Source organism: Crotalus tigris, unplaced genomic scaffold (genome assembly GCF_016545835.1).
Source record: "Crotalus tigris isolate CLP2741 ecotype Arizona unplaced genomic scaffold, ASM1654583v1 scf7180000022411.5474196:2289641, whole genome shotgun sequence".
NCBI lineage: Eukaryota > Metazoa > Chordata > Lepidosauria > Squamata > Viperidae > Crotalus > Crotalus tigris.
This window is the reverse complement of record NW_024099112.1, coordinates 1,252,296-1,274,970: the sequence shown is the minus strand read 5'-3', so window position 1 is coordinate 1,274,970 and position 22,675 is coordinate 1,252,296. Positions and strand designations below refer to the sequence as shown.

Genomic DNA, 22,675 nt, shown 5'->3' with positions numbered 1-22,675 from the left:
CCCAAGAAAATGATCTACGTTAAGGATCTACCCTTTGGATACCTCTGAACTACACTGGTCAATACTGATTTCAAAAGTGGGACCTTTATCTGTAGGAGACTGACCATGAAAAATGATCACTATTTCTTTAACAAACATGGAATAAGGTACAGCTGTTTAGCCTCAATGCCCTGGAGCAATCACTGAACCAAAAACCAGCCAGTCACATTCTAGCCTAATACATTCTGTAAATATTCCCTATCTGAAAAGTATGGTTCAAGTGCATTAAGCAATTTAAAATATTGAATCAATTTATCCATATGATAGAAACAAATTCTTTATCATTTTTCATTGCAGTGCTGATCTTTCCCTACCAAATGGTTTTCTTGGTCTTATAGATTTATCCTTCTTTCTTAATCATAATTGATTAATTTGGGGTTTACTTAAAACTTATTCATAAAATGGTAACGATTAATGACACAAAAGCAGAGAAACATTAAATATATGGAAAGTAACATTTCAGTAGATATGTCTAGTTAATTTCTAGTAAATATCCATTGGAGAAAATAAAAATTAATTTTTAATATAACTCACCACACATCAAACATCAAGTGTAGTCCTAAACAGAAAAAACGTTCTATACCTTAGATACATTATAAGACATGAGAACAGAGCTGAAAGATTAAAAGAAACCAAAGGATAGCTTGAAGGTTTCCAAACTGGCTGTCTCGGATAATGTACATTATGGACAGGGAGGCTATGGCCCTCTACACTTTGTTCAACCCTAACTCCCATATTCCTGCTCATTTCCAAGTCTGCTCATTCCATGCTATGTTGATGGAATTCAGATTGTAACAACATTCAGGGAGATTATTGGCTAAATGGACAATGAATGGTTTCTCTACAGTTAGGAAACAAAAGCAGGTCTTATCTTTCTTCATCCATCTCGCCAAAAGATAATGCAATCTAGATATTTCAAAAAGAGGAAAGAAGAGAAGCCAGGTTTTTGACAAGTACAGGAAAAAAGCAAGCAAAAGGCAAATTGGGTAAAATATGTTTTACATACAGTATATGAAGTTGTGAATGTTCACTCTATTGGACTTTAGTGCGTTTGCTATGCTCAGTCTTAGTTAAAATGAACTCAAAGATAAAATGCTAAAATAAGTCTCTTATCATTTATTTTCCACTGAAAGACAAATCTGAACAAGTACTACACATGACCAACACTTTGCTTAGTGGAGAGAATAATACTCTTTCCAATTCTTTTCTCTAAATAGATATAGTTGTTTCACTTAGTAATATGATGCAGTACTCACCAGCCACCACTGAAGAACCCCTGGTGGGATATCAGAGTTTTCAAGAATCAGCAGGCGGTTTACTGAGGCATTAAAGTGGTCACAAAACCAATCCAAGCTGCTTAGGCCAATGCATCTGTTATGGTGACATATTTCCTCTTTCATGAATGAGTCTTGCACTAGCCACTCATCAAGACTTTTTGACAAAAATGAAACAGAAATATATATCTTCCAGATGGAAAGTGCAATGCATAAGGCCAGAGCAATCCACAACTTATTCTTACACATCATTGTTCACTCCATCAGTTCAGTTTGAACTGCTAGTTTAGCGTTTTTCATAGAATAAAAATCATCATGCTGGATGATATAACTGCAGCTAAATCCTTTACTCAGGTATTATTAGATTGTTTTCAAAGTAGATAAAGTCTAGAAAAACCAAAGTAGATTGTATTCATTCTGTGAGCAGATTGTTATAGTGAGGTGCCATATCTTCAGAGTGCTGAAACACACAAAATGATATGTCAATATTATCCAAAAATCTCAAAGGACAATACCATGTGTCATGATAGAATATACTTTGTTAGATATTAATGAACAGATTTAAAAATCCAATAATTCTATGTTTCAGTACCCAAAGTTGTTCAAATACAGGTTCATAGTGTGTTTTGTTCCATATATAATTTGTACCAGAATGTAATGCAATCAGCTTGTATTTTCTGTACACCTCATCCAGTATTTTTTTTAATCTATTAAAGGATATAGCCATGTTTTGCAGTGAAACAGTCAATGCTTCATAGTATCCTTTCCTTAAATTTCCTTAAATGTGATTTAAGCATACAGCACTTTATTAGGGGGTATGGCTCATAAGACAATACCTGCACTGAAACATGAATTTTGATGATGTGTAGGAATTGCATAAAAAGTACTGCTTCAAGCCAGTTATACATTTCCTGAAAATATTGCAAATATGTAATATTCAAACAGATATCCAAAATTTTGTAATATTACCAGAGAACTAGAAAGACAAAAGAGATTGCAAAATCCTGTATTTACATTGCTGAGTGGTAAATAATAATAATAATAATAATAATAATAATAATAATAATAATAATAATAATAATAATAATAATAAGCAGAAAGGAAACCGCCCCAATAGCAGAGGAACAAAAGATCAACTCCTAATAGACAAAATGATCTTGGAAAACTGCAAGAGAAGGAAGACCAACCTGAATGTGGCATGGATTGACTACAAAAAGGCATTTGACTCTCTGCCACATGATTGGATAATAAAGTGCCTAGAAATAACAGGAGTCAGTAGAAACATCAGAAAATTTGTGCAAAGATCGATGGCACAATGGAAGACACAGTTGCAGATCAATGGTGAGAGGCTGGGAGAGGTTAATATCAAGAGAGGAATATTTCAAGGAGATTCATTATCACCATTACTATTTGTTATTGCACTGTTTCCTCTGTCAACAATACTGAATAACTCAGGACATGGCTATCAAACATCCAAAACATCTGCCAGACTATCCCACCTCCTTTATATGGATGATCTGAAGCTGTATGGAAAAACATCATCTGAAATAGAATCGCTGCTCAACACTGTCCGTATATATAGCCAAGATATTGTAATGGAGTTTGGCTTGGACAAATGTGCCACACTTACTATCAAACAAGGAAAAATAATGAAAACTGAAGGAATCAAGATGCCCCACGAAAATAACATTAAGAGTCTGGATGAGGAAGAGTACTACAAATACTTGGGTATCCTTCAAGCTGACAACATCAAGCACACTGAAGTCAAGAAAAAGATTAGAGGTGAATACATCAAGAGAGTGAAGAAGATCTTAAAGTCCAAACTCAATGGAGGAAATACCATAAAGGCAATCAACACCTGGGCAATCCCAGTCATTAGGTACACAGCTGGAATAGTGGACTGGACTCAAGCAGAACTAAAAGCAATGGATAGGCAGACCAGAAAAATAATGACAATGAATCATGCCCTTCATCCACGCAGTGACATTGATAGACTTTATCTACCAAGGCAAATAGGTGGGCGTGGAATGCTACAAGTACATCAGATGGTTGAAGAAGAAAAAATGGCTTTGGAAGAATATCTGAAGAACAATGATGAAGATGCACTGAAATTAGTATATCAGGAAGGCTTACTAACCACTGGAGAGACCAAACTGGCCTACAAGAAAGACCAAATGAAGAACAGAATAGAGGCATGGGAAGACAAAGCACTACATGGCCAATACATGAAAAAAATAGCTGGGAAAGCAGATAATAATAAAACCTGGCAATGGCTAAGAGCAGGAAAATTGAAGAAAGAGACCGAGGGACTAATTCTGGCTGCACAAGACCAAGCCTTAAGGACAAATGCATACAAAGTCAAAATTGAGAAGACAGCAACAGACAGTAAGTGCCGCCTGTGCAAAGAAGCTGAAGAAACAGTGGACCACTTGGTAAGCTGTTGCAAGAAGATTGCACAAACTGATTACAAGCAGCGGCATGACAAAGTAGCAACAATGGTGCATTGGAAGATCTGCAAAAAATATCATTTGCCTGTAAGCAAAAACTGGTGGGATCATAAAATAGAGAAAGTCATAGAAAATGATAAAATTAAACTGCTCTGGGACTTCAGAATTCAAACAGACAAGCACCTGCAACATAACACCCCAGACTTAACAATTGTCGATAAGAAAGACAAAAAAGTCTCTGGTAGTGGACGTGGCAGTGCCTGGAGACAGCAGAATAGAAGAGAAAGACTGGAGAAGATAACAAAATACAAAGACCTACAAATAGAAATAGAAAGACTGTGGCAAAAGCAAGCAAGGGTAGTACCAATAGTCATAGGCTCTTGGGTGCAATCCCAAAACAACTGGAGCACCACTTGAACACATTGGCATTGACAAATTCGCTATTAGTCATTGCAAAAGCGGCTTATTAGGAACTGCTTCCATCCTGCGACGATATCTGTAATACCATCAAACATCCACATCTGCCTATCCCAGGTCCTGGGTAAGGACTCGATAGGTAGACAAAATGCTAAATCCAGTCTGAACATCTGGCTGACTGTGCGATGATCAATAATAATAATAATAATAATCCCCCAGTGAGGCACTACCTTGACATGGTTGTGGGGCTTGTGTACTCTGAGGAAGATGAGAGCTATGGTTCAACCATACTGGACAGGTCTCATCAGAGGAGTCAGACAAAGAGTGTCTCTCCCATAAAAAATATGGTGAGACATAAATTTCAGAATGCCATATCGGCTTGGATGTCGCCCGGGTTAACAAGGTCCGCACTAGATATTGGAGTTCCTGGATATCTGGTGAAAAATGAGTTAGAGAACTCAGGACTGTTGGCTGAGCAACCAGAGCCAGCAGCTGCAGAACTACTGGAAGAAAAGGTGTCTACCCGTCGCAGATACACAGTGGCTGAAAACAAAGACCACAAAAATGGAAGGTTAGACTAGAAAATAAGATCAGCAAGTTAAGATCACATGCAAGCAAGCTAGAACAGATGAAAGAAAAGAAGCTGAAGAACAAGAAGACCAAAGAATACCTAATCAAGAAATACCACTTAGAAACAAGGAAGATCAAGGAAGCACTGGAAATAATAAAGCAACAAATAACAGCTATAGCCAGGAAAATCAGTAGATATGAAGCTCGAATTGCAAACTATAGGCAGAACCTCCAATTTCAATCCAATCAGAAACGTTTCTACCAATCCATCAATGGAGAAACTGCAAGGAATCAGTCAGTACATGACAAGGAAGAAACAGTGCAGTTCTGGAAGCAGATATGGGATAACCCAAAGAAATACAACAAGGATGCGGCTTGGTTAAAAGAGGTGGATGCAAATAAAACAGAAGTTGAAATGAAAGAACTAGTAATAACAACAAAAATGGTAGAAAAAAGAGCAAAGAAAATCAAAAATTGGTCAGCACCAGGTGAAGATGAACTGCATGGGTTTTGGTTGAAACTCTAACTGTTATAACCCCACTCATTGCCCAAGCAGTTCAACAATATACTACAAGGAGGAGAAATTGAAAAAGTGCTAACAACTGGAAAACTCTACCTAAGAAAAAATCCAGCAAAAGGGACAACACCAGGCAACTACAGGCCAATTACCTGCTTACCAACAACTTTCAAATTACTAACTGGTGTGGTAGCTGATGCAGTACAACAGCATCTAGTTGAAAACAATCTCTTTCCACCTGAGCAGAAAGGAAACCGCCCCAATAGCAGAGGAACAAAAGATCAACTCCTAATAGACAAAATGATCTTGGAAAACTGCAAGAGAAGGAAGACCAACCTGAATGTGGCATGGATTGACTACAAAAAGGCATTTGACTCTCTGCCACATGATTGGATAATCAAGTGCCTAGAAATAACAGGAGTCAGTAGAAACATCAGAAAATTTGTGCAAAGATCGATGGCACAATGGAAAACACAATTGCAGGTCAATGGTGAGAGACTGGAAGAGGTTAATATCAAGAGAGGAATATTTCAAGGAGATTCATTATCACCACTACTATTTGTTATTGCACTGTTTCCTCTGTCAATAACACTGAATAACTCAGGACATGGCTATCAAACTATGCCAGACATCCCACCTCCTTTACATGGATGATCTGAAGCTGTATGGAAAAACATCATCTGAAATAGAATCGCTGCTCAACACTGTCCGTATATATAGCCAAGATATTGTAATGGAGTTTGGCTTGGACAAATGTGCCACACTTACTATCAAACAAGGAAAAATAGTGAAAACTGAAGGAATCAAGATGCCCCACGAAAAAAATTAAGAGTCTGGATGAGGAAGATTACTACAAATACTTGGGTATCCTTCAAGCTGACAACATCAAGCACACTGAAGTCAAGAAAAAGATTAGATGTGAATACATCAAAGAGTGAAGAAGATCTTAAATCCAAACTCAATGGAGGAAATACCATAAAGGCAATCAACACTGGGCAATCCCAGTCATTAGGTACACAGCTGGAATAGTGGACTGGACTCAAGCAGAACTAAAAGCAATGGATAGGAAGACCAGAAAAATAATGACAATGAATCATGCCCTTCATCCACGCAGTGACATTGATAGACTTTATCTACCAAGGCAAATAGGTGGGCGTGGAATGCTACAAGTACATCAGATGGTTGAAGAAGAAAAAATGGCTTTGGAAGAATATCTGAAGAACAATGATGAAGATGCACTGAAATTAGTATATCAGGAAGGCTTACTAACTACTGGAGAGACCAAACTGGCCTACAAGAAAGACCAAATGAAGAACAGAATAGAGGCATGGGAAGACAAAGCACTACATGGCCAATACATGAAAAAAATAGCTGGGAAAGCAGATAATAATAAAACCTGGCAATGGCTAAGAGCAGGAAAATTGAAGAAAGAGACCGAGGGACTAATTCTGGCTGCACCAGACCAAGCCTTAAGGACAAATGCATACAAAGTCAAAATTGAGAAGACAGCAACAGACAGTAAGTGCCGCCTGTGCAAAGAAGCTGAAGAAACAGTGGACCACTTGGTAAGCTGTTGCAAGAAGATTGCACAAACTGATTACAAGCAGCGGCATGACAAAGTAGCAACAATGGTGCATTGGAAGATCTGCAAAAAATATCATTTTCCTGTAAGCAAAAACTGGTGGGATCATAAAATAGAGAAAGTCATAGAAAATGATAAAATTAAACTGCTCTGGGACTTCAGAATTCAAACAGACAAGCACCTGCAACATAACACCCCAGACTTAACAATTGTCGATAAGAAAGACAAAAAAGTCTGGATAGTGGACGTGGGCAGTGCCTGGAGATCAGAATAGAAGAGAAGACTGGAGAAAGATACGAAAATACAAAGCCCTACAATAGGAAATAGAAAGACTGTGGCAAAAGCAAGCAGGGTCGTACCCAGAATAGTCCATAGGCTCCTTGGGTGCAATCCCAAAACAATGAGCACCACTTGAACACCATTGGTATTGACAAATTCGCTATTAGTCAATTGCAAAAGGCAGCCTTACTAGGAACTGCTTCCATCCTGCGACTATATCTGTAATACCATCAAACATCCACATCTGCCTATCCCAGGTCCTGGGTAAGGACTCGATAGGTAGACAAAATGCTAAATCCAGTCTGAACATCTGGCTGACTGTGCGATGATCAATAATAATAATAATAATAATCCCCCAGTGAGGCACTACCTTGACATGGTTGTGGGGCTTGTGTACTCTGAGGAAGATGAGAGCTATGGTTCAACCATACTGGACAGGTCTCATCAGAGGAGTCAGACAAAGAGTGTCTCTCCCATAAAAAATATGGTGAGACATAAATTTCAGAATGCCATATCGGCTTGGATGTCGCCCGGGTTAACAAGGTCCGCACTAGATATTGGAGTTCCTGGATATCTGGTGAAAAATGAGTTAGAGAACTCAGGACTGTTGGCTGAGCAACCAGAGCCAGCAGCTGCAGAACTACTGGAAGAAAAGGTGTCTACCCGTCGCAGATACACAGTGGCTGAAAACAAAGACCACAAAAATGGAAGGTTAGACTAGAAAATAAGATCAGCAAGTTAAGATCACATGCAAGCAAGCTAGAACAGATGAAAGAAAAGAAGCTGAAGAACAAGAAGACCAAAGAATACCTAATCAAGAAATACCACTTAGAAACAAGGAAGATCAAGAAGCACTGGAAATAATAAAGCAACAAATAACAGCTATAGCCAGGAAAATCAGTAGATATGAAGCTCGAATTGCAAACTATAGGCAGAACCTCCAATTTCAATCCAATCAGAAACGTTTCTACCAATCCATCAATGGAGAAACTGCAAGGAATCAGTCAGTACCTGACAAGGAAGAAACAGTGCAGTTCTGGAAGCAGATATGGGATAACCCAAAGAAATACAACAAGGATGCGGCTTGGTTAAAAGAGGTGGATGCAAATAAAACAGAAGTTGAAATGAAAGAACTAGTAATAACAACAAAAATGGTAGAAAAAAGAGCAAAGAAAATCAAAAATTGGTCAGCACCAGGTGAAGATGAACTGCATGGGTTTTGGTTGAAACATCTAACTGTTATACACCCACTCATTGCCAAGCAGTTCAACAATATACTACAAGGAGGAGAAATTGAAAAGTGGCTAACAACTGGGAAAACCTACCTAATAATGAAAAATCCAGCAAAAGGGGCAACACCAGGTAACTACAGGCCAATTACCTGCTTACCAACAACTTTCAATTACTAACTGGTGTGGTAGCTGATGCAGTACAACAGCATCTAGTTGAAAACAATCTCTTTCCACCTGAGCAAAAAGGAAACCGCTCCAATAGCAGAGGACCAAAAGATCAACTCCTAATAGACAAAATGATCTTGGAAAACTGCAAAGAAAAGGAGACACCTGAATGTTGGGCATGGATTGACTACAAAAAGGCATTTGACTCTCTGCCACATGACTGGATAATCAAGTGCCTAGAAATAACAGGAGTCAGTAGAAACATCAAAAAATTTGTGCAAAGATCGATGGCACAATGGAAGACACAGTTGCAGATCAATGGTGAGAAGCTGGGAGAGGTTAATATCAAGAGAGGAATATTTCAAGGAGATTCATTATCACCACTACTATTTGTTATTGCACTGTTTCCTCTGTCAACAATACTGAATAACTCAGGATATGGCTATCAAACATCAAAAACATCTGCCAGACTATCCCACCTCCTTTATATGGATGATCTGAAGCTGTATGGAAAAACATCATCTGAATTAGAATCGCTGCTCAACACTGTCCGTATATATAGCCAAGATATTGTTATGGAGTTTGGCTTGGACAAATGAGCCACACTTACTATCAAACAAGGGAAAGTAGTGAAAACTGAAGGAATCAAGATGCCCCACGAAAATAACATTAAGAGTCTGGATGACGAAGATTACTACAAATACTTGGGTATCCTTCAAGCTGACAACACCAAGCACACTGAAGTCAAGAAAAAGATTAGATGTGAATACATCAAGAGAGTGAAGAAGATCTTAAAGTCCAAACTCAATGGAGGAAATACCATAAAGGCAATCAACACCTGGGCAATTCCAGTCATTAGGTACACAGCTGGAATAGTGGACTGGACTCAAGCAGAACTAAAAGCAATGGATAGGAAGACCATAAAAATAATGACAATGAATCATGCCCTTCATCCACGCAGTGACATTGACAGACTTTATCTACCAAGGCAAATAGGTGGGCGTGGAATGCTACAAGTACATCAGATAGTTGAAGAAGAAAAAATGGCTTTGGAAGAATATCTGAAGAACAATTATGAAGATGCACTGAAATTAGTATATCAGGAAGGCTTACTGACTACTGGAGAGACCAAACTGGCCTACAAGAAAGACCAAATGAAGAACAGAATAGAGGCATGGGAAGACAAAGCACTACCTGGCCAATACATGAAAAAAATAGCTGGGAAAGCAGATAATAACAAGACCTGGCAATGGCTAAGAGCAGGAAAACTGAAGAAAGAGACCAAGGGACTAATTCTGGCTGCACAAGACCAAGCCTTAAGGACAAATGCATATAAAGTCAAAATTGAGAAGACAGCAACAGACAGTAAGTGCCGCCTATGCAAAGAAGCTGAAGAAACAGTAGACCACCTGGTAAGCTGTTGCAAAAAGATTGCACAGACTGACTACAAGCAGCGGCATGACAAAGTAGCAACAATGGTGCATTGGAAGATCTGCAAAAAATATCATTTGCCTGTAAGCAAAAACTGGTGGGATCATAAAATAGAGAAAGTCATAGAAAATGATAAAATTAAACTGCTCTGGGACTTCAGAATTCAAACAGACAAGCACCTGCAACATAACACCCCAGACTTAACAATTGTCGATAAGAAAGACAAAAAAGTCTGGATAGTGGACGTGGCAGTGCCTGGAGATAGCAGAATAGAAGAGAAAGAACTGGAGAAGATAACAAAATACAAAGACCTACAAATAGAAATAGAAAGACTGTGGCAAAAGCAAGCAAGGGTAATACCAATAGTAATAGGCTCCTTGGATGCAATCCCAAAACAACTGGAGCACCACTTGAACACCATTGGCATTGACAAGTTCGCTATTAGTCAATTGCAAAAGGCAGCCTTACTAGGAACTGCTTCCATCCTGCGATGATACCTGTATACCATCAAACATCCACATCTGCCTATCCCAGGTCCTGGGTAAGGACTTGATAGGTAACAAAATGCCAAATCCAGTCTGAACATCTGGCTGACTGTGCGATGATCCATAATAATAATAATGATAAAGTTGGAAGGGACCTTGGAGGTCATCTAGTCCAACCCCCTGCTCAGGCAGGAAACCCTATACCATTTCGGAAAAGGATAAATAGAAAAGGCCAATAGAAAAGACAGTTTTGAAACTTTATATGAAACTATGGTGACTTTCATGGGTGTATGTTTGTATTAGAACCAGGAAACCTTGTTGAAAGTGTCAGGATCTTAACACTAAAAATAATAGATGTAGTTTGAAAGAAAAAAACAAAGAGAAAGCAACTAACAGCTAAATCAGCATGAAGAATTTTTCAGTTTAGTGATAACTTTTCACTTCACACCTACTCTGACATTTTTGTAAACTCCCCGCCCCCAGCCACTTTAATATATTTGAAACTTTTATATATCCAAATTGGAGTACAGCCAAATCAGTGAAAATAAGACAAGCTAGCTCTTTCTATTTAATCTCACAAGCAACAACATAACAAATTTCCTGTTCTAATCCCAATTCTATAATTGTTTCCCTCTTTTCTCTTAGCCAGACATTTAATCTTCATTAATATATATCCCTCCCTTGTGCCTAAACTTGCATCCAGCTCTGGGAGTGAAGAGATTGAAGGGCTATAAAATTTGACCAAGAAAAGTAATTTCTTTGTCAATCACTTCCATGGATTATACATACTTCCCCACAACTCAGATTTGCTATGATGCCCTGGGGGGGGGGGTGAATCTCCAAAGCTGTTAGGACCATTTTAATATATCCTTATCAATTATAAGAGTCCTGACAATTTTCTTGGTGGTCTCATTTTTTGGGAATTTTCCTTACAGCAGCATAGCTAGTAACAAAAGTTTTTAATCATTTATTCAGTAAATTATTAACTGACTGATTTACTTGTAGGCTACCCATTCCCATAGGCTCTAGGCAGTTCACAATACAAACATATAAACACTACCCTAGAAATCCCCAAATACATTTAAGCGAAAAATAATTAAAAAACTAAACATCAAAAAATACATGTGTTTGCAACCTCACCTTCAAATCATGGATTACTTTCCTTCTGTGCAAGACTGAACAGGTAAATCTTCAAAGTTTTTCTGAAGCCTAGGAGACATGACAGTGAATTTCTACTAGGAGGGAGCTATGAAGAGTGAGGACAGCTACTGAAAATGTATGCTTCCAGGATTCCACCAAGTGATTAGTGATGGGATTTGATCTGATTAGATAGGCAGATGAATATGGGAGAAATTGGTCCCTAAATAAACAGTCATTTATGGTCTTAAATATGACAATCAACACCTTGAATCATCTCAGAAACCAATTGGTAACCAGTACAGTTTCCAAAGCAGTGAGTTACACGGCTTGGGACTTTTCATTCTGCAATCACTGTAATTTCTTCATGTTCTTCAAGACAGCTCCACGTAGCTTGCCTTACACTGGGGAAATTATTAGGGCCTGGGTGACTGTGAGCAGGACTTTGTAGTCCAGGAAGGGTAACAATTGGTGCACAAGATGTTACTATGCAAAATCCCTCCTGGCTACTGTTGCTATCTGCATTTCAAGCAGAATCTGTGAGTCTAGGAGACCTCCCAAATTGCAGACTTCCTCTGAAGGGGGAACTATAAGTCTTCAGAGTCAAAGATGGAATTTCCCAGGAATTGTTAGGCTCCCAAACTCCCCAATCACTTCATTTTGGAAAGATCCAATCCCTTAATTTGTGATTTTACATCAGACAGCATTCACTCTTTCTTATTAATTATATAGGATTCAGATGTTTTTGATGGAAAAAAAGTTTACTAAAGGAAAACAACACATACCATTTAGACAGATAGAAAGAGAACTAATCCACTTACAACAATTTGTTTAGTGACTGTTCGAAGTTACAACGCCACTAAAAAAAAGTGACATATGATCATTTTTCACTTAGGACAATGGCGGCATCCTCATGGTCATGTGATTTACACTCAGATGCTTGACAACTGGTTCATATTTATGATGGTTGCAATTTTCCAGGGTCACCTTTTGTGACTTTCTGACAAGCAAAGTCAATGGGAAAGCCAGATTCATTTTACAATGGAGTTATTAATTTAATAATTGCAGCAATTCACTTAACAAATGTGGCAAGAAAAGTCATAAAATGGAGCAAAACTCAACACATTTCTCACTTAGCAACATAAATTTGGGGCTCAATTATGGTTGTAAGTCAAGGACTACCTGTATAGGGTTCTAAACAATATAGTAGGAAAGAAAAAAGAACAGGAGAAATAAAGAAGAATAACCAAGAAAAGATATTTTCAGAAATTAGAGAAACATATTTACCTGGGAATCAACTCTACTGAATTCAATGAGATTTATAGTTGAGAATATGTGCAGAAGTGGGTTGATGATGATGATGATGTCTATTCAGCCATGTCCAATTCTTGGTGATTCTATGGGCCAGCTCTCTCCATATCTTCTGATCTTGCACTACTTCTTTGAGTTATTCTATGCTCTGGCTGGTGTCACCTTTGATGGTGAGAAATGGGTTACAAATACTCAAAATCAAAGAGGAAGAAAAAGCACATGGTGAAGCAAATGAGAGAGGAAAAAAATAATATGAAGCAGAGAAGCAAGAACAAGAAGTGGCAAGTTCTGCATTTCCAGCAATGGCTCATCTTGCTTCTGTAAACAGAAGTGTACCAGACACCTGGCAAGTGGGACAACTGGCTTGGGCAGGGAGGAATGGCTGTAGACATGGATGAGCAGAAATTTTAACAATTACTTCTCTCGACACTCATATCTACCAGTTGGGTTTGACATAGTAAGGTAAATCATAATCATTGTTTACTAATATACCAGTTTCTTCACTAAAGCAAAAAAAAATGATGGTTTACCAAGCAATTGAATAGGCATACTAAACCAAAACTAAATAAACCATAAATAAATAAAAGAGGAAAAATCAGTTTCTTGGTAAACCTGCAACAATGTGTATTTGTCTTCAGATGGCATTACTGTTCTGTGCTCATGTGTTAAGTGCAATGTCTTTCCACGTTGACAAGTCAAATTATTCATTATACCAAGAACAGTTTTAACCAATATCAGAGATGCAAGCTTCAACTTGAGGTTCACTCCAGGCTTTGAATGGTACATCAAAGTTCACACACTAAAAGTGGGTGGAGACATTAGAAGAAATTCAAAGACTGAAAAGGATGCCTTAACATCTGCAAATCTTAATGTAACAATTTCCTTTTAACTCCTTCAATTCTTAAAAATGCAAAAGGACCACTGAATTTTGGACCCACACATTTTGAGAAAGCTGTGAAGTCACCAAGGGATGCTGGGGAGTAGGCATATTTCCTTGCTTGTATTTCAGATTTGGTCACCTAAACTGAGATATAAATTAATCAGCTAGCATTCAAAGACTTCTGGTAGAGTAGGAAATGCAACTAACTGTGGACCAATTGATGAATAATGGGAAGTACTTTGTAGTAGGAGTTACTTGTCTATTGACCTAAACATTTTTCTTAAGAATATAAGATTTCTTCCCATTTTTTTCTTAACATGTTCAGTTAGCAGTCTTCTCTCCTCATCCCCCTTCCCTTCCCTTCCCTTCCTATCAATTAGACAGTTCCTCTTACATCCAGATTCCCCTTCCCTTTTCCCTCCTCCTGCTGGGAAGAGAAGAGGAAGTAGATAGTTGTGTACACTTGGGTGAGCCTGTGTGTAGAATGGATTGAGTGTGAAGGAGACAGTAGCATCTGCAGGATGCTTAACTTTAAAAAGTTAAGATGGTGGCCATAATATTGCCATAAAAGCAGACACTCCCAGAGAGAAAGAATAACTGGTATATTTTGATAGGAATCAATTACTGGGATAGCTAACATCCCTCATCTTACACACAGCTAGTTATATTTATTTTAATCAGTAGTTATTTAATATTAGTGGGCAATTGTCCAGGCCCTGTTCTTTTTTACATTGCTCATATAGTTGTTGTGAAATGAATTAAAAATAAATAGTTCACATAAACACATGCTTATATGCATGTAAATATAGAATAATACATGTGTTGGGGGTGGAATCTTTAAGAACTCAATCTTACATCTGGAATATGTAATCCTAGATTGAAAGACCACTGAACTCTCACTTCTTGGTATCAAGAGAGGTGTGTAATAAAATTAACAAATTTCAAACATTGGCAGTCATAAAAGTCAGATCCTATATTGCACCATGAAGCACAAGCTTATGTAAGTCCTAGATTTATACAATGCCAGGAAAAGAGCTTGTGAATGGACGAGTTCCGGCTAGCATGTTAGAATACATTTCTAAGGGGCAATCCTTTTATTATTTTCCATTACTTTTAACAATGTTACATTTAACATCTAAAGGATGGACCAATTTATTATAGTATAACATTTTGTGATTATAGAGTGCTTTGTCAGATAATACAGTACAATATAATCCCCATGAAGTGGAATAAATTAAAGCTTGTGCAAAAATGTGTTAGTTTTTATAGTATTATAAGTCTATTTATTCATTAACATAAATCAACAGTAGTACAGCAAAATGCTTTCACAAATCAAGCTTTTTTTTATCCTGCTATCACTTCTATCACCCCTTGGAGTTTTATATATTTATAATGCAATGGCCGTTAGCTAAAAGAAAGAACAATTCTAGTAACATTTCTACAGGCAGTTTACAAGGCAAATTAAATTCATGTTCTTCCTATTGCCTGAATGTTCTGTAATGCATTTACAAAGCCTGTTAATAGTAATGTATATTTAAAAAGCAATGTTCTAGTTTTTCTTTAGCATGAAAGAGAACATATTTTAGTGTGTCCAAAAGCCTAAATAAACACTTAGCTGGGAAAAAGTGAAGCGTTATAATCCCATACTTTCAATAGCCTGATAAAATCTATTGATAGCAGAATTATTTCAGAAGATTCTTCAGGAAAAACTCAATCTTACATAGATGCACATCACAGTGCACTAATTAGTGTGCAGCTTGTTAATGAGACAAATTGAAAAAAAGTTCTGCAATATACTTACTTGTGCTGAAAGCTGCACTTCCTAAATGGAGACCTCATGCCAACAAATAGTATTTCCGTTTCTATGAATGTTTAAGCCCTTTCTTATTTACTCCTTTTCTTAGTAAAAAATCTTAATCTTCCTCAGCCATAGGCTACAATTTACAGATTCTGGTAAGACGGAGGAGAAAATTTGCAAAAAGATTTAACAGTCTAACTGATCTGTTTTTTTCCTTTTTCTAAATGTGCGTTCTCTTCCTAAAACAGATCAGCTTAAACAATAAAAAAGGAAACGTGTTTGAAACATACTGTAATTAGAAGTGGTTTCCTGTAGCCGTTTGCAGTTGTGACACAAGAAGCAGATGCTCGGTGATTGTTGGTTGACCATGACACAGTTTGTTGTTATTAATTTGGCAGTTGTATTCCTTTTGCAACTGAGGCCATAAAATTTGGCTACAGCATGAAGAATCTGTTTTTGTACTACATTCTTCAGGGACATCATTCATTGAAGTTTAGTAATGAGTTAGATTTCTCACCATTGTTGATCTTTTGTTGAAATAGTAAGTTATGCTAGATGACTTTTCAGGGCCTTTTCCAACTTCTGGTATAATGGACTTTCTATCACTCAGGACAGCAGAAAACAATACCCATAATACTGTCTCTATTTCCAGGCTCTACCCTGCATCGATCGTGAGTCCTGATTTTGATGTCCTGATTTTGTGTGTTCAATATGTGGTAGGCAAACTGATAGGTTGAGTCCTTCAACTTTCTTCAGCACATCATTAACGGTTGTCCCATTAAGAGATTTGTCCCAGAATCATTTATAGTGGGGTTTTTTTAGCTTTTTATAAAGTGTATTTAAAATTAGAGATTATTATTATTTCTTATGTTACTGGAGTATGCATGTGAGGATGCAAATACTCAGGTAAGATTCAAATTAATAAAGTCACAATCATCAATTTTATGCACATGTACATACATACCCATTAAGTTATGTCAAGTATAGATTGCAAGTAAAATAATAAGCCAAAGAAATTAGTGGTATGAGTTTTTTAAAAAAAGAAAACAAATCTGGTTTACACCCATACCAGTCACTATATCCATACATATCTGCAAACATTTTTACTTCTGTCATGTACATATACTACTTCATATGCTGCCTTTTATTCATTAAAATTCCCACTACTCTCTTTTTGAGGAACTAAATAGCTCCCTCCAATCATAATTTTCTTGTTCTCCCTCTTTACCCATTTACTCTTCCTTTGATTTTGTTTTTTTGTTTTTTTTTTGCAATTGATCCTCATTCATTTCCTCTATAACAGCCATTTGTCCGAAATGGTAGGGTTTCCTGCCTGAGCAGGGGGTTGGACTCAATGACCTCCAAGGTCCCTTCCAACTTTATTACTATTACTATTACTATATGTCTGAACTACCTCAGTGTGCTCCTTTTATATTGCTCACTCATTGGCATTCTGGTTTTTACATTTTAGTTTTATTTATTAAATTTCAGTGACATTAAAATTACATAGTAGTTTGTATTCACGTTGCTATTTAGAATTAGCATTCCCGCTTGCATCTCATTCAGAATCATTTTACTACCCTAGTATAATTTATGTACATGAAAGGAGAAATATATGGGTTCCATAAACAGTTATATTAAGGTTATTTTTCTTTTTCTATTTCAGTGTATGGCCACTTCCCAATTCTATTTTTGAGAACATTTCCTTTTTATACTGGAAACAACACAGCAAAGATATATATAAAAAAACCAAGATCAAAGCAGAGTAGCACTCAAAAAACATTTGTACGGGGAAAGGAATAAATAAAAATAGGATTCTTCTATTATATTGACAACTTATGACTTACAAAAATACTGTTAATATAAAGGCGTACAGAGATAATTTTTGACAATAAATCTGAACAAAAAAAAATCAAAGTGATGAAATAAATAGTATAGACTTCTGCCATTCTCAGTGTCAACATTTTCTAATCTTATCAGTGAAGTGGACATTGATAAGAGATATAATTATGAGCTATATTCAGTTCAGAAACAAGAAACAAAATTGCTATTGAAGGTGGAATATCACATTCTTCGTAAATAGAAGTACTATAATATAAAGCATCATTAAAACATTTGGAGTACTGTATTTATTTTAGTAACATAATAGCAAATAGAGGAATTCTGCATTAATAGCATTATTTCACATTATTAGAAACAGTTTTGGAGATTTAAAAGAACTGTTGTTAACTTGGGGAAAATGAAATTTCAATATACCATATTTATTCTAAGATTTCATTATGAATAGTAGAAGAACACATCTAACTGGAAAATTGAAAAGACTCTGAATTAGTGTATGCATTATTTTCTTTCCATAATAAACAATGTTTTCAAGAAAGGACTGGGTGGGTTTGCAGAAACTGAAATATATTTTGTGATTTCTATTTTTTGATATTTTAGATGCAAGTAAGTTTCTCCCATTCTTCTTCATCCTTTAGTAGAAGTCCTTATGGAATACATTGCATATATAGATTTACAAACAGTCAAATCAGAAATGACATTATTTTACTTCGAAAACTAATATACTGGAATTTTGCAATTCCTAAAGCGCCTTAAAGGTGCTTTTTCAAAAGGCAACTGGACTTTGTTTTTCCTTAAAATGAAGACATTTCTTGGATGAGAAGTGAAATGTCTTCAAGAAAAACGAAGTCCACTTGCCTTTTGAAAAAGCATCTTTGGGACAACCATGACCTGGATGACTGAGAATCTCCATAGACGTCCTAAAGCATTACTTCTGAAAATGTTTTCCCCCATGTTTCATGAATACAGGGAAGAGAAGAATTAAGAAACACCATACGTTTGCATTTTTTCTCATGTGTTTCTGACATTTAGAAATATGCAGTAGGCATAGGCATTATCTTCTTATGACATGTTTGATATTTAGAAATAAACAATAGGCACAGGCATTATCTTCTTATGACATGTTTGATATTTAGAAATAAACAATAGGCACAGGCATTATCTTCTTATGACATGTTTGATTCATTTCTTCTCTTTATCTGTTATTATTGTGAATTATATTATTATGTATACTAATAAATTTTGGAACAGTGAAGTCTTTTTGCTTAAATCATTTTCTAGTCTAACAGGTGGATGACAGAGGCATTTGAAAGGTACGTACTGCTTGCATTCATGCACGAACAGTGACAGCAAGAAATTGTACTATTCCCACAGGTATGTTTGATGAGTTCATCAAAAAGCTCTTGCAGTTCAGGTATCATTTTTTTAAAAATTCAATGGACTTCTTGCCAATGACTTGAGGAGGAGATGTTTATCCTCTGCATGACATTTCAGTGCCAATGCATTGTATTTAATTCCAATAAGTGTTTCTGAACAACTATTGTGCAGGTTAATACATGTGTTTTGAGAGGGCAGGAGGCCCTTTTACAGTAGAATGATTGTACTTTACATGAATTAGATGTATTCTTATTCAGGTAGTATATAAACAAATGACACTGGGAAGACACCTTTTCTGTGAGGGTATCCTTCAATCCTGCCATGCTGAAAAAATAAAAGAAAAGCCAAGATTTTTAACAGACAGCAGGAACCGTGCACAATAATTAGAAGCTAGTTAAGAAGATATACATGCTTATCAGTATTTCTGATCCCATCATTTTCCACATATTGGAATAGAGATATATTGGATCAGGGGTCCCCAACCTAGTGGACCATGAGGGAATTGCAAACGGGCCATGGAAAAGGCCAGCGAGCCCATGAGCACATGCACATATCCTCACTTGACCGAGCAGAGGGCAAGTATGTGCATCTGTGCTTCATTTGCGTGAGCGGCAGGTGCACATGCACATCGCTCATGCAAATGGAGCTGTATGTGCATGCGCTTGCCGACTGCTCACTCAGAACCATCCCCTCTCCCCTCCCCCGCTGGTCCACAAATCCGGAAACATTGGGGAACTCTGCATTAGATGAGATGAGTCTGTACCTAACACCTTTAATGCTTATCTTGAGCTTCATTATACCTTTTATTTTTGTAGCAGATCAAGAATTCTGAATACTGCCAGGCAACTAAATTTATTTACCATTTTTAGTTTCCCACAATGGTTTTAATATAACATTATTCTAAGGCATAACTGAAAATTAATATAATTCTTGGAAGACTTTTTGAAAAGTTAGTCACCATCTAAAAATAGATGCTAAGTACCCAGAATATTCCAGTGCCTACTGGTGCCTAATATATACCCACCATGCTATCCATTGCCCAAAATAGACCCAATGACTTAGTAGGAAAACTCTTATAGGCTCCTTCACAGAGTCTTTGTCCCAAACCTGAAGCTGGTCTTATGGGATGTGTTCTGTGCTCAATAAGGAATTCCCAATAATAATAATAGAGAATCAAATTGACACTTACCCACCAGTTGGAGTCCTCTTGTCCTTCTACTATAATAATTTCTCCAGCCTTGAAAGTGAGCTCATCTTCATGATCAGCCTGACAATCATAAAGGGCTCTGACACGATGCAGAAAGGATGTATTCTGCCATAAGCAAACAGTTTACCATAAGCAAAAAGCTTAAGAGTACGGGTCTTGTATATCACATAGAATTGCAAAAGCTAATCATACAAATATAAGGCAAATAAAAAGAAGTGTTCAGAACAGTAGATATCTTTGGGTTTTTAAAGATAATTTATATATTTCTGCATGTGTCTCATGCATCCATATACCCAAGCTGATTAGATTTTTATTGATACCAGTTTATGAAAAGAAATCTCAATCATATTGTGAAGAAGACCTAAACATGTAAGATGAGACCATCACACAATGAATTTCCTAATTGCTAAATATTTCAATGCACATAATCATACACTGTGGTATTATCTATTTTTTAATTGGTATTGAACAGTTAATTGCCCCAAAACCTATCTGAATATGGGTTCATATATATTTAGATAGTATCTAGGATATTCTGTATCAGAAGAAGATAGTTACCTTAATCCATAAATGGGTATTCTAAGCAAAAATAACCTCAGAATATTAAGTTTAAGAACATACCATATATCCCCTTTTTGGTAGTGGTGGAGGAATGTCATCTGATGATTCAGGAGATTGAGAAGAAGACCAGTGGTTCTCTCTTGAGTTTTGGTTTGGCTCAGAGGCAGCTGCAATGTAAAAAGATATGTCATTTTCAATTTTGGATAACCTGAGTGATTATGCAGAATGCATGCTGGTGTGTTTAATGCTGTGCAGTTTTCACTCTGATTCAATATTATTTGTATAGCATATGCTTCCCATACAATATAGGACACATAATGGATCACTTCTGAAAGAGTGGATTCTTCTGAAAGGAGAAAGGAGAATGAACACTTGATCCACTCCTGAGTTATAGAACCAGTGTTGTTGGTTGAATATCCTGGTGCCCTTAACAGTTGCTGTATCATTGCTGAGTTCCTGAGAAATAGAAAGTTATTGTTTGCAAACAACAGAAAATCATAACTTTCTTCTATTCTTCACTGGTCAGGTTCTTGCTTGTGTTCGGTTCTAGGCATATTTAAATAAAGATTGAGAGAAACTGGAGCAGGTTTAAGGAAGGGGATAGAGGGGAGGAGGGGGAGGGAGAGGGAGAGAGAGAGGGAGAGAGGGAGAAAGAGAGAGGAGGCAATGTTTGTTGGGATGTATTAGGATGATGCCCAGAAATGGGCACTTGAAGCTTGACAGAATGCAAATTAAATTTTTAGTTACCTTATTTTATGGTAAGCTTATTTGTCACAATGTGATGAACCTAATGCCAATATCTATTCCCTTCATGATAGTATGCTCTGTAATATAAAGCTATAACTTTATATTTTCTGGGAGGGTCAGAGGCCCCATTTATTTTTTCTCTCTGAAGTTTGCTGTTTGTGCCAAAAAAACCTGATAACTGTTATGATGAGAAGACATAATTCTACAATATTTTGAGACCATAAATCAATCATCGTTGAAAACCAGTTCTAGTGACCCAAAAGTGAGTAGCTGGCAGGAGAACTAATCCTGAAGAAGATGGGATGCAAACCAGTCCCATGAACCTCAAATAACCACAAGCTATTTAGGATGCTGGCACAGACAGAATATAATAAATGTGACTGGACAAAACAAGGACACACTTTGTGCTGGAGGATTTATTGTGGCTTTACGCAGATATTCGCAGAGGCTTGCCCACCACACTCTATAGTGTAATGATCCAAACGGATTCATAGTTTTCAGCCCATCCCTCCAGGAGCAAATTGCATGCATCCAAACAACACAGGAAATAGAACTACCCTGTAGACCAGGGCTTTTCAACCGGTGGTACCACTGGTGGTACATTGACACTTGGCAGGTGGTATGTGGCCCTGCCCAGCCTAGCCAAGTGTAGCAGGGGAGGGAATGAGCCAAAGCGGCGCAGCCCAGGATTTGCCGTGAAGAAAGTCCTCAGGAGCTGCAGGGCTGCTGGGACGAGACAAAGGCCCCAGGATCAGCACTTCCGGCTGTACACCATAATCTCAGTGTCCTCATAGCTGGTGGGCCTCAGGAGATATTATAGTGATTGTTTTGCTTTTATTGTCTTGAGGATTGCTGGTTTTAAACATGGGAATGACATTATACAAGAAATCTAAAGTATTTATTGTGACTGAAAGAAATCAGATTTGAAGTGCAAAATGTGTTTTGGAAGGGATATGTAGCATCTATCAGAATACTTTAAAGCAGTCAGGATTACCTTTATATGGCAGTAACCACTTTATCCCAGGGAAAAAAATGTTCTTTGATATGTTCCACCTGTAACTACTCAATTTCCAAATCAGAGATTTTGATCAAAATTAGTTATCAAATATATAGTTTATAACATTATTATTTTTGGATAAACTGTGAAGTAGGTGACCTTCTGTGTTTAAATAATTTGATAAATATTTCTGAGCTTGGATGGGAAAACTTTTCCCTATTAATTTCTACCTGCTAACTTTGCAGTTTATAGCATTCATATAATTGCACTTTCCATAGCACTTATTTTCATAATGAGAAAACTTTTTAAAGTATTTTTTCCATCTTCCTCCCCCACCATACAGGAAGTTATGTAAATTGACGTTTTTCACAGCTGAAACGCCT

General features: G+C 37.0%; 1 protein-coding gene across 7 annotated transcripts in view; it reads right to left on the bottom strand.

Annotated features, from left to right (window-relative positions):
- Positions 1 to 1,292: 1,292 nt before the first annotated feature.
- Positions 1,293 to 22,675, bottom strand: part of LOC120297030 (arf-GAP with SH3 domain, ANK repeat and PH domain-containing protein 1-like) — a 59,024-nt gene continuing 37,641 nt past the window's right edge. For 5 of the 7 annotated variants that reach the window (XM_039319205.1, XM_039319199.1, XM_039319204.1 and 2 more), the window contains exons 26-31: positions 20,609 to 20,715; positions 19,970 to 20,092; positions 15,568 to 19,104; positions 12,863 to 13,048; positions 11,579 to 11,647; positions 1,567 to 1,773 (exon numbers count right to left, since the gene is read on the bottom strand). In XM_039319205.1, the coding sequence (XP_039175139.1) occupies positions 19,030 to 19,104; positions 19,970 to 20,092; positions 20,609 to 20,715 (305 nt within the window). In that variant the 3' untranslated portion in view covers positions 1,567 to 1,773; positions 11,579 to 11,647; positions 12,863 to 13,048; positions 15,568 to 19,029. Of the gene's footprint in view, positions 1,411 to 1,566; positions 1,774 to 11,578; positions 11,648 to 12,862; positions 13,049 to 14,951; positions 19,105 to 19,969; positions 20,093 to 20,608; positions 20,716 to 22,675 lie in introns of those variants that run through there. The other 2 variants (XM_039319200.1, XM_039319202.1) reach the window with 2 other exon arrangements.